Genomic DNA, 12586 nt, shown 5'->3' on the forward strand with positions numbered 1-12586 from the left:
GAGATGATGGAATACATTGTTTATTAGAACACGAACACTACGACTTATCATGGCAGTAACCTGACACATTTCTAAAAAGGCTAAGAAGTAACTGCAAGGCAGGGAAACAAAAGGTTTGAATTTATTGCATCAGTTCAAGATTGGCATTAGTTAAAACACATGATTTACCATGCAATGGCCATGGCATACTGACTAACTTTATCTGAAGTCATCAAATTAATCTGTATAGCAGAAAATATGAACCCATTTTCAATTCAGCTACTCAACTCATCCAAGCTGCAGCGATAATTGCCTTGATGACATCGCCATCTAGTGGTTAAAATATAGGATGATCTCTAGAACAATCTATTTTGAATATGAACGACACCAAGTCACTTTTTAAAGCAAAATTGTAAAGGCATCCCATGCTATAAATAAATGCATTTGAATAACATCAATGCACACTTTATACAAACTACTAAACTTCCATAAGCAGGAACATAACTTTAAAAAAGCAGCCTGACCTTATCTTTGGTCTTACCAAATCTAAAGCATCAAGGTTTTGTCTCTGATGCTGAATCAGTGTTGGTCTCATCACTGATGTTCACACTGATGTCACTGGCGGTCTCTTTGCACACATCCTCCTTAGGCTCAGCCTTAGCTTCTCCCTTAGTCTGGGCTTCCTTTGTGTCCTTCATACAGGTGTGTGCTGCACACTCCTCTGTCTCAATGTACTCGTTCTGCTGCTCCCCATCCCAGCAGAGGAGAATAGTCTTGAGGCCATTGATCCTTTTTAAAGAGGAAAAATAAAATGTGACTTTTTTAAAACATAAAATGTGACTTTTTTAAAACACAGTTAACACAGCATCAACTTACATCCCTAAAGTCACTCTGCTATAAATCAAACGTATGCATGACCATGTCAAAAGGTATATGTTATAGTAATTGTGCTTCATGAATTACCTTGATCTAAATAATGGCTTTCAATTCAAGGGATCTTACATATCTATTTTTTTCCCCTTTTACAAAAAAAAGTTGTAAAACCACTTACGTTCTAAAGTACAAGAGAACGGCCATTGCAGTCAGAAGAAGAACAACGGCCGAGGTGATAAGTAATGCTTTTGGCACCGCTAAAACAACAGAGCACAGGAGAGGGAAGACTTTACTCATACAAAATGAGCCTTGTCACTTTCACTCCCAATGGTAATGATGACAGAACATAGGAGTGGTTTGATGGACAACAGCAATGTTGGTAGTTAATGTCTCAAACCTCCAATTGAAGACTTTGCACTGCTCATGGACTGGGGTAGTTCTACCTCTACCTCCTCTGGGTTATCAGAAAAACTACTGAGAGAGAGAAGGGAGGAGCGAGAATGAGAGGTGGGCCGTGCGGACTGTGTGGAAGGGACAAGATGAATGATGGCTGGAGAGAGGGAGGTAGAGGGGGGTGAGGCCGCTCCTGAAGGAGAAGGATGTGGTTAGCAATTTTATTCACATTCAATTAAATGAATAAATTGTTATCCAGCATTGACGTCACAGTGGCTGTTTGCCAAATATTTTCATTTCACTCAATTCCTAAAACTTGGTCAAACCACCCAAGGGACAGTTCAGGAAGTTAATGTAGGATGTTTTTCACGCTCAAATGTTCCCTTTTCCTCTCACGTTCATACAATTGTTAGTTTCGGAAAGGAAATGAAAGTACATGATTTGACTTTCTGGAAAAATTCCAATTACCTCAGAGTTTAGGGTCAACAAAAAGGCACAGAGCAATTAGATTATGTATCCATGAATCACCATACCATAATATTTCTCTACTTTATCTTTGATCCATTGACTGCATGGAAATTAAGATTTAAAAAAAATCCTTTACTGTACCTGAAGCATTGAAGCAGAACACATCAAAAAGTTTGGTGACAGAGGCTCTCCATTTGATGATACCGGTCTGGTTTTGACCACAGGTTTTACTGGCCTCAATACGAGGTATCACTGCAAAATGTTCATCAATCCACCCAAACCTAGAGACACAGCCGATTTAAAATGGATTCATTCATTCTCAGAGGTTATCTATTATGAAAAGGATCACTATCATACAAAGAAGAATCAAATCCAAAAGCCATTTTACCTGCATGTTTCTAAGCCCAGTCTCTGAGCCTCCTCAACCTGGGAATTGGAGGCCATGGTTACACCCAGAGACCAGCACACCTCCCTGGCCTCAGAGGCATTAAAGGCATAGGCAAACTGGTTGAGGTCATTTGTGTAGCTGACCAGAAACACCCCGGCTATGTGTCTCTCTGGGAAAGCTGGTGATAAGGGAATTGAAGATACGTTTCTGTGCATATTTGCTGGTTTTAAAACACTAGCAATATTTCACTGTTCTTGTTTCTAATTAGTCAAGTTTATCAATTTGAAAATCCAATAATAAGTCTGAATATTTTAAAGTCCTTTTTCGTTTAGATCATTTAGTGAAAAATGATCTCTTAATGCATTTCCATGCCTTGTATTATTTCATGTATTTTTATATCAATGTTCATCAGTAATCATTAATGAAGATATTAAAATCACTTCAAAATGATGTTCAAAATAATTCTTCAAAAGCACAGTGCATATTTGAGAACTGATTTTGATTAGTGAAAGAAGGCAACATCTTTGAGCTTTGAGGCACATTTCTGAGCTTTGAGGCACATTTCTGAGCTTTGAGGCACATTTCTGAGCTTTGAGGCACATGCAGTATAATCAAAATAATCCAAACAAAAAAAGAATTCTTACCATGAATTTTGCTAGGATCAACATGTAGACCAGAGAATGACAGTATGAGAGGCAGCAGTAGTGAGAGTATCCAAACCTGCATCATGGTTACCAATGGTCAGAGACACAGGACTGGGAGCTACTGGGGTGACAAGTGTTCCACTGTGTGTCTGTGAGCCAAAATGAAGAGGTTAGTGAGAGGTGATTCTCTTCAGCTCAGAAGGGTGGGTTCATGAAGTAAACAAGGCTGTTGCATAAATGACCAGTCAGACGAGGTGGTGACAAGGCCACGGAACCACCAGGAACGGGAAGCAGGAAATACATTGTACAGGCCATTCAGTATGGGCACTTTAGGATCCAACCAGGTCCAAGAACAAGATAAATGTAGCAAGACGTTAACATAACATGGGGAAGAAGCTTCGGAAGTGTGGCATAAACTGCTGAAGTAGTTCATTAACTGAGAATAAGATGAACATCTCTTACTCATAATAGTCTGTAATAACGCATTATGCTTGAAAAGACGTATGGAGGATTCCTTCCAAACTGATTTCAGAACTCCTTTACCAATTTCAGGAAAACATTTCTGAGATGATCATGTGAACTACTAACATCAAAACATTGAACATGAGGGAAATTTGTTTTAATAGATAGGCACGTCAAATTGGGAGACTGACAAAAAAAAACATATGAATACAGAATAAGCGAAAATCAAACAAGCTAGTCCTTAAGTTGTATTCTTTCAAGAGAGTAGAGGAGGAGTGTTTGGCACAGATAGATGTTGGGCAAATTGTTTATTTTTATTGGCTTTGGCACCTCAGACAATGATTTCCTCCCTCTGCCCATTGCTCAGTCATTAACAAGCTCATGATCCCTGGCATCCTCTGATGTGACTCTGACCCACAGCGAAATCCCACTTCCAGCAAACACCTCACCTCAACCTAGTACAGTAGGAAATGACGCAGGCAGAACTGAAAAATAAGTAAAAGTAGTTGTTTGCTGTATGAGAAGAGTCAGTGACATTTAAACATCCCCAAAAAATTGACATCTAAAGAGAACATTTATATTTTATTTTGTTACATTAATTTAATATTAAAATAGAGAGAATCACTCAAGCCGCCTTGACACACTGCAGCTACAGCTTAATGGAACCAAGTAGATTACATACGTGGTTTCCTGAGAGATATGAAAGGTTCAAAAGATCTTTCATTTTCATAAGTGCAGGGAGGAAGAGAACAAGCGCTGTGCTGAAAAATACAATTACTGTGTCACTCATTCCTCCAAGGAAACGACTGATTTGGGAGGTTAGCATGAGAACTCTGCCAACACACCTGTTTGCTTCATGGAAACTGCACCTGTCTGTCTGACATACTTTATTCACTATGGAAATGAATGCTGCGAGTTTTAAGGCACCTTTATTTCAAGGCGAAAATGACACAACAGAAAACCCTGGCACGCATGCGGGAAGAAGATTTCTCATGCTGTCTAAAAGTGCTCTCGTACATTAAAAGGAAATCTTTCAAAGCTCGGAGGACGCAAACCAACACAGTAACAACACAAACAAACAAGAACCATCAGCTGCTAAATATTGCACTTGAGGAACTACTTTGGAATGTGTTTATATTATAGATTTTCCAAAAAGTATCTGCTTAAATACCACAAATATAGATATAAAAACATAAACAAAAAAACATATCTATGTCTTTAAATATCTCTGTAAATCTCTTCAGGGGATGTCCTCTTACTATACCTGAGAGAATGAACATAAAATAACAGAGTGGTAGATGAATGTACATTAGTTTAATGTCTACTGTGACATTTGTCTTAGGGAACTCATCAGGAATCTTCCATTTTCGCCCATGGGGCCACATTCAGTCCTCCAGGATGACATTCAGAGTAGGACCAGGAATAAGAACAATACATTGTGAATACATACAGTGAGGTCCAAAAGTATTTGGACAATGACAAATATATATATATTTGGGGGTCTCTGTACATCAGCACTTTGGATTTGAAATGATACAATGATTATGAAGTGCAAACTGTCAGCTTTGGTTTGAGGGTATTTTCATCCATATTTCATCCATTCAAAATGACAGCACTGTTTTGTACATAGTCCCCCCATTTTAGGGAACCAAAACTATTTTGACAAATTCACTTCTATGTGTAACAAGTAGTCAAAAGTTTAGTATTTGGTCCCATATTCATAGCAAGCAATGACTACATCAAGCTCGTGAATACAAACTTGTTGAATGCATTTTCAGTTTGTGTCAGATTATTTTGTGCCTAATAGAAATGCATGGTAAATAATGTAGTGTATTTTGGAGTCAATTTTATTGTAAATAATAGAACATGGTTCTAAACACTTTTAAATGAATGTGGATGCTACCATGATTACGGAAAATTATGAATGAATCGTGAATAATGATGAGTGTGAAAGTTACTGAGGTGTAAATATCATACCCCCCAAAATGCTAATCCTCCCTGATCATTCTGTTCACTGTGTCATTCAGGATTATCCGCAATCATGGTAACATCCACATTAAAGTAGAAGAGTTACTATATTAATATTATAATATTATATTCTTATTTATAACATCAAAATGACACAATACATTATTTACCATTAATTTCTATTGGGCACAAAATAATCTGAAACACAACCGAAACAAACTGTGAATGCATCCAACAGATTAGTAGTGTCATACGCCAAATACTACACTTTGGACTTCTATAATACGCATATAAGTGAATTTGTCCAAAACCTTCTGGCTCCCTGAAATGGGGGGACTGTGTACAAAAAGTGTTGTAATTTCTAAACAGTTCACCTGGTATGGATGAAAATGCCCTCATATTAAAGCTGACAGTCTGCATTTTAACCTCATAGTCATTGTATCATTTAAAATCCAAAGTCCTGGATCTCACTGTACATAAGAAAATATTTCATCACACTATTATACTTGGCCCCCAAAGCAACAATCATATATCACCATCACAAACACTTGGGCAGCTTTCCTAACACGACATAAATATGCCTTGATAAAATGTATGATCATTAGAAGGCTTGTCCTCTGAAACCAATAAAAAAAACTCAATAAACGCTCCCAAAGATACATCGCCAAACCCTTCAAAACCCTATATTCAAGTTCAGCTCTTGTATGGTAATGTATCATGGAAAGAATTGTCTGTGGACTGAGAGAAGTATGAGACAGGCTCTTTGTTATTCTGGAGTGGGATTCTTTGGCTGTACTCCTACATTCAGTTCAAAGATCTTCTTCTTGCCCTGGACCATGGCTTTTTCTGCCGACATGTCCCCATGGTTGTTATAGCGATCACTAAAGTATGTGAAAACATTGACGACCAGAAACGTGACCAGGAACAACGTCAAAACAATCCAGAGAAGTCGGTTACCGCGGAAAATCTTGGGGCAAAGCCGGTCAAGGACAACTAGAACCTCTTCAACCTTACTGTAAAGGCAAAATTGAGAGGGGATTCAGAACAATTCAAGGTATACACCCAGTCACCATACAGCGGCTAGTATAACTGCATAATAATTCATTTACAATTGATCTACATGAAGTGAAAATCACCTGCTGAACTTTTCTTTTCTGATGATTTCTTTTCCTTTTCCTTCATCCTTCTTTTCTGGCTTTTCCTCTACTTTCTCCTCCTCTTCCTCCACCTCTTTGATTTCTTTGCTTCTCTTCAGTCCCTCTTGGTAGCTGTATTTGGAACATTACAGTTGTTTTCTCTTTAAAAGGCACATGAGCTGATAGTAGAGGAAGTATCACCAGTGGCACATTACTACCATTCAAAAGTTTGGGGTCACTTAGAAATGTCCTTGTTTTTGAAAGAAAATAAACATTTTTGTTTTGCTTCATTAAATAGTACCCGCAAAACACCAGTCTAAAAGTCAACAGTGAAGAGGTGACTCCAGGATGCTGGCCTTCTAGGCAGAGTTCCTCTGTCCATTGTTTGTGTTCTTTTGCCCATCTTAATATTTTATTTTTATTGGCCAGTCTGAGATATGGCTTTTTCAACTCTGCCTAGAAGGCCAGCTTCCCAGAGTCGCCTCTTCACCGTTGACTTTGAGACCTGTGTTTTGCAGGTACTCTTTAATGAAGCTTCCAGTTGAGGACTTGTGAGTCCTCTGTTTCTCAAACTAGACACTCTAATGTACTTGTCCTCTGGCTCAGTTGTGCACCGGGGCCTCCCTCTCCTCTTTCATTCTGGTTAGAGCCAGTTTGTGCTGTTCTGTGAAGGGAGTAGTACACAGCGTTGTACGAGATCTTCTTTCTTGGCAATTTCTCGCATGGAATAGCTTTAATTTCTCAGAACAAGAATAGACTGACGAGTTTCAGAAGGAAGTTATTTGTTTCTGGTCATTTTGAGTCTGTAATCAAACCCACAAATGCTGATGCTCCAGATACTCAACTAGTCTAAAGAAGGACAGTTGTATTGCTTCTTTAATCAGAACAACAGTTTTCAGCTGTGCTAACATTATTGCAAAAGGGTTTTATAATGATCAATTAGCCTTTTAAAATGATAAACTTGGATAAGCTAACACAATGGTTATATCCTTCCTGTTTGGCCCTGTCCGGGGGTGTCCTCGGATGGGTCCACAGTGTCTCCTGACCCCTCCTGTCTCAGACTCCAGTATTTATGCTGCAGTAGTTTATGTGTCGGGGGGCTAGGGTCAGTTTGTTATATCTGGAGTACTTCTCCTGTCCTATTCGGTGTCCTGTGTGAATCTAAGTGTGCGTTCTCTAATTCTCTCCTTCTCTCTTTCTTTCTCTCTCTCGGAGGACCTGAGCCCTAGGACCATGCCCCAGGATTACCTGACATGATGACTCCTTGCTGTCCCCAGTCCACCTGGCCGTGCTGCTGCTCCAGTTTCAACTGTTCTGCCTTCTTATTATTCGAACATGCTGGTCATTTATGAACATTTGATCATCTTGGCCATGTTCTGTTATAATCTCCACCCGGCACAGCCAGAAGAGGACTGGCCACCCCACATATGCTCTCTCTAATTCTCAATTTTTTCTCTCTCTCGGAGGACCTGAGCCCTAGGACCATGCCCCAGGACTACCTGACATGATGACTCCTTGCTGTCCCCAGTCCATCTGACCGTGCTGCTGCTCCAGTTTCAACTGTTCTGCCTTATTATTATACGACCATGCTAGTCATTTATGAACATTTGAACATCTTGGCCATGTTCTGTTATAATCTCCACCCAGCACAGCCAGAAGAGGACTGGCCACCCCACATAGCCTGGTTCCTCTCTAGGTTTCTTCCTAGGTTTTGGCCTTTCTAGGGAGTTTTTCCTAGCCACCGTGCTTCTACACCTGCATTGCTTGCTGTTTGGGGTTTTAGGCTGGGTTTCTGTACAGCACTTTGAGATATCAGCTGATGTACGAAGGGCTATATAAATACATTTTATTTTGAAATTTGATTTGAATGTTCCATTGGAACACAGGAATGATGGTTGCTGATAATGGGACTAATGCTATTGCTGATAATGTACGCCTATGTAGATATTCCATAAAGAAAATCTGCCATTTCCAGCTACAATAGTCACTTACAACATTAACAATATCTACACTGTATTTCTGATCAATTTGATGTAATTTCAATGGACAAAGAAAATAGCTTTTCTTTCAAAAACAATGTACTTGTCCTTTCTAAGTGACCCCAAAATTTTGAATGGTAGTGTATAAACTACTTTACTTTATTGCAATGCTGACTGTACTGAATGTACAGTATATTTTGTTGAGTATTCATATTCTATTATGTACTGGGGCTATTATGTCAGTACAGTACAGCCAGTGTTGAGCCACTCCCCTGTCAGCTTGCACAGGGTGTGTGACTGTGGGTATGTGTGTGGGTGGTCAGTGTGAGTGGGTACATAGAAAAGGGCCTCACCCTTTTTTGTAGGCCTCCTCCTCGATCTTTGCCTTGATCTCTGATCTGATCTCTGATCTGATCTCTGATCTGATCTCTGATCTGATCTCTGATCTGATCTCTGATCTGATCTCCTCTAGGTTGACGGAGGGCTTGGCTGGGGCAGATGGCTCAGCTTCCTGCTCTGCTACACTCTTTCCACTGCATTGTTTCATAGCGGAAAAAACACAAAGAACATTTTACCAACAGACATCATGATGAGAGTGAAGAGTGCATCATGGTCATTAGGCTTTCCATCATAACACTGTGGCCTTGTGTTAATGGACAGGCTGGAACGCAGTTGAAAGGCAGCGTGCGGGGATGGCACCATCACTGCCAGGTAAGCTTGCGTAAAAAACAAAAGTACGAAGGCAAAATGTGTACATGGGGACTCTTAAAACGTCCCTGGCTTTTACTGAGCAGACACTTGATACATTGTTATTGTCTCTCTTGCTTTGAGAGATCCTGAGATTTTAGCATGGGGCGAACTAAGAGAGTACATCTCCCTCTGACTCTCCCTCTCCCTCTCTCCTGGCTTTTGTCAAGCTCCCCAGCCCAAATGTTTAGATTACATCTCAGAATAGCCCATCAGCCAGTTGCAGTTGGGTTTTTATGGAATGTTGCACAGTTATTTTGGGTGCATAGACAATCTGGGAGTTGCATAAGGGTAGTGCAGTTATCTGCTGTGTATGGCCCCTGGTATCCAGATGGCAATGATTAATCAAGTTACTCCCCCGGGAACACTTCCTGAAGGTCAAGTACATGAGGCAAATATTCTGATACAGCACAAGATGTCTTCTGATAAGGGTGTACATATATTAAGGCCCCGCATCGCCCATTGTTTCACAGCGCTGTGAACTGACCTTGGGAACCAGTCAATACAGGCAAGGAGATAGATTGTGCTGAGTACAGAATGTACAGTATATTTGTGGGTATGCATTAGGTCAACCTTATGACAGAGGATGGAGGAACATACCTCTCATCTATAGCTGGATGTGTAGGCTCAGTGGGAAAGTTGCTTTTCACACTGTTGGCTTCACACTGTAATTAACAAGAACGAACAACATGCATGTAGACGAAGCAGACTAATAAACTTAAATACACAGGATAATACCACTTAATCACGTGGTCAGGTTGACAGGCTGAGAAGGTTGTGATTGGGTAGAAAACATACCAGGACAGGAAGTGCTTGGCCCATGGTGGGTTGGGGGCCGGGTCCCATGGTAACGCTGGGGCCGGGTCCTGCCATGACCGGGGTCTGACCAGGGATGTTCAGGAGGTTAAATTTGGGGACTACCGCAACACTGACCCTCCGTCTGGGCAAAGCCTGATAAGGAACAATTGGAAAGGAGGGCGAGAGAGAGGGTGAGAGATAGAGGGAAGAAGAAAATACAGGGAGTGTTCAGTTGGGGGGATTATCCTTAAAAATATATTGAGAAGTGTCAACCTGATATAACCAGTCAAATCCAGTGCATACTCTCAACAACAAACCCAGTGGAAACATTCTGTTCAACACTACAGCACCGGGGCCTCCCGGGTGGCGCAGTGGTTAAGGGGGCTGTACTGCAGCGCCAGCTATGTCATCAGAGTCTCTGGGTTCGCGCCCAGGCTCTGTTGTAACCGGCCGTGACCGGGAGGTCCATGGGGCGACGCACAATTGGCCTAGCGTCGTCCGGGTTAGGTAGGGATGTCCTTGTCTCATCGCGCACCAGCGACTCCTGTGGCGGACAGGCACAGTGCGCGCTAACCAAGGTTGCCAGGTGCACGGTGTTTCCTCCGACACATTGGTGCAGCTGGCTTCCGGGTTGGATGCGCGCTGTGTTAAGAAGCAGTGCGGCTAGGTTGGGTTGTGTATCACATGACTTTCAACCTTCATCTCTCCCGAGCCCGTACGGGAGTTGTAGCGATGAGACAAGATAGTAGCTACTACAACAATTGGACACCACAAAATTGGGGAGAAAAAGGGGTAAAAATCCCCCCCAAAAAAACAAAACACTACAACACCAACCTTTCCCAGGGTCAGCGACATTGATCTGGATGGCCGTGGGACTCCATCATCTAACCAAAGGACACAGGAGAATGCAGTTTAAGTCAATCAACATTTTGCAACAACTCGCCTATCTGGAGATAAAGGGTTTGTGCAGGTGTACCTCCAGTGTCTATGGATCCTCCATAGCAGCGACTGGAGTTCTGGTTGGCCAGCTTCTTGAACTCCATCAGCTCAGCGTGGTCCTTCTCATAGGTCCTCTTCAGATTCTCCACGTACTGCATCATCACCTCTGTGGCCTTGTTCATACGTTTCTCCTGTCACACAAAGGGTTCCAAAAGGGTTCTTAGGCTGTCCCCATAGGATAACCCTTTTTGGGTTCCATGTAGAACCGTCTGTGGAAAGCATTTTACTTGGAACCCAAAAGGGTTCTACCTGGAACCAAAAAGGGTTCTCCTATGGGGACAGACAAATAACAGTTTTATGTTCTAGATAGCAGCAACGACAGAGTCATTACTCTCTATGGGCAGGAGAGTTAACCATACAGTCACGAGAGAGAGTGAGAGAGAGAGAGACTCCAACACTGTAGAAAGCCATCATCATGTCAGGTCTGGGATCAGGTTTGGGGTCAGCAGCAATATGTTGTTAGTCTAATCACAAGGGACTTGTGTGACGTCTAACAACGGACATACCCCTGAGTCCTTCCCTAGTCATTTATTGGAGTTGGCTTTGGCGTGAACGATAACCTGAGGGAAAGCATAACATCAGACTAAATCGTTCATAAACATAACTTATCTGTCCAAAAACAAACATACCCCTGGCCCTGAACATCCCAAAGTGTTTTTCTCATGACAGGATCATGGAAAAGTTTTCACTTTCACTCAATGTTTTCTTCTCTCATTCATGGGTTTCCTCGAATCATTAGTGTACCCCGCGAATGGCCTATCCTATCCTATCATATCCTATCCTATCCTATGCCTGCGTTCCAGTACCTGTCTGACTGCTCCAACCATCTCAGCTCTGCTGGAGAGCCTGGTGGCCAGACGGTGCAGTACTGCTACTGTCTCTATGAGGCACTGGTAAGAATCCCGCTGCTCCATGTTACTCCACTGTGGTGCCGTGCACTGAGGAGACAACACCAACAAAACACAGGTCTTTTATAAGTGAAAGTGAATCACAACTCATTTATTTTCCTGTGTCATCATGGCCGACTAAAGGCTGACCTTCAGAGAGCCTTTGAATTCTTCCAGTTCCTTCTCCGTGTTCTCCTCGGTCAGGGTCCGCTCCCGCTCCGCCTGTTTGAGCCGTGTCTCCAGAGTGTAGTTGTCGTTCCGGAACGCCAGCGACAGTTGAACAAACGCGTTCTGTGGGGAGGATATGACTGTGTTTAATGTTCATTAAACCGTCACCAGGGACACATTAGATACCATTATTAAGGACTGTGACACACCAACTCACTGGACCTCCACAAAACTGTAACATAACTGTTATGCTAGCAATGTACAGTATGCGGTAATGTAAAGCACAACTACACCAGCTGGCTACCCAGCTGCCATATAGAGCACCAACTAGCCAGTGTGTTGACAGTGCTGCTTGCTACCAGGCCTGAGATGAGCCTATAATGTGCAGCGATGCTGACAGATGAACTCCTGGTGCCATGCTGTCATGATCAAACGGTCTTTGCTGCAGAATCCCAAACATCGTCGCAGAGTACCGAGACAAGCGTTGAGAGGAAATCGGGGACTTTGACTGTCCTAGTGCACAACATGTATCCCCCTGGGAGGAACCGGTGTCTGGGCAGGCGGGGCTATAGCCTAGGCCAAGTGCTCTGCACTCAAACAACACAGCCATGTTTGCATTTTCTTCTTAGAGACAGGAAATCATTAAGGCTCTCATTAGTCTCAATCATGGGTAGGGACTAGGGGCTTCCTGTACATT

General features: G+C 42.1%; 1 protein-coding gene across 1 annotated transcript in view; it reads right to left on the reverse strand.

Annotated features, from left to right (window-relative positions):
* Nucleotides 1-4: 4 nt before the first annotated feature.
* LOC109887333 (uncharacterized) overlaps nt 5-12586 on the reverse strand; it is a 39638-nt gene continuing 27056 nt past the window's right edge. Inside the window, exons 33-44 of the mRNA XM_020478747.2 lie at nt 11872-12012; nt 11641-11772; nt 10812-10965; nt 10670-10719; nt 9836-9988; nt 9638-9702; nt 8644-8823; nt 6312-6443; nt 2746-6188; nt 2102-2279; nt 1031-1994; nt 5-768 (exon numbers count right to left, since the gene is read on the reverse strand). Coding sequence (XP_020334336.2) covers nt 5942-6188; nt 6312-6443; nt 8644-8823; nt 9638-9702; nt 9836-9988; nt 10670-10719; nt 10812-10965; nt 11641-11772; nt 11872-12012 — 1254 coding nt within the window. The 3' untranslated portion in view covers nt 5-768; nt 1031-1994; nt 2102-2279; nt 2746-5941. The remainder of the gene's footprint in view (nt 769-1030; nt 1995-2101; nt 2280-2745; nt 6189-6311; nt 6444-8643; nt 8824-9637; nt 9703-9835; nt 9989-10669; nt 10720-10811; nt 10966-11640; nt 11773-11871; nt 12013-12586) is intronic.

This window comes from Oncorhynchus kisutch, linkage group LG3 (assembly GCF_002021735.2).
Source record: "Oncorhynchus kisutch isolate 150728-3 linkage group LG3, Okis_V2, whole genome shotgun sequence".
NCBI lineage: Eukaryota > Metazoa > Chordata > Actinopteri > Salmoniformes > Salmonidae > Oncorhynchus > Oncorhynchus kisutch.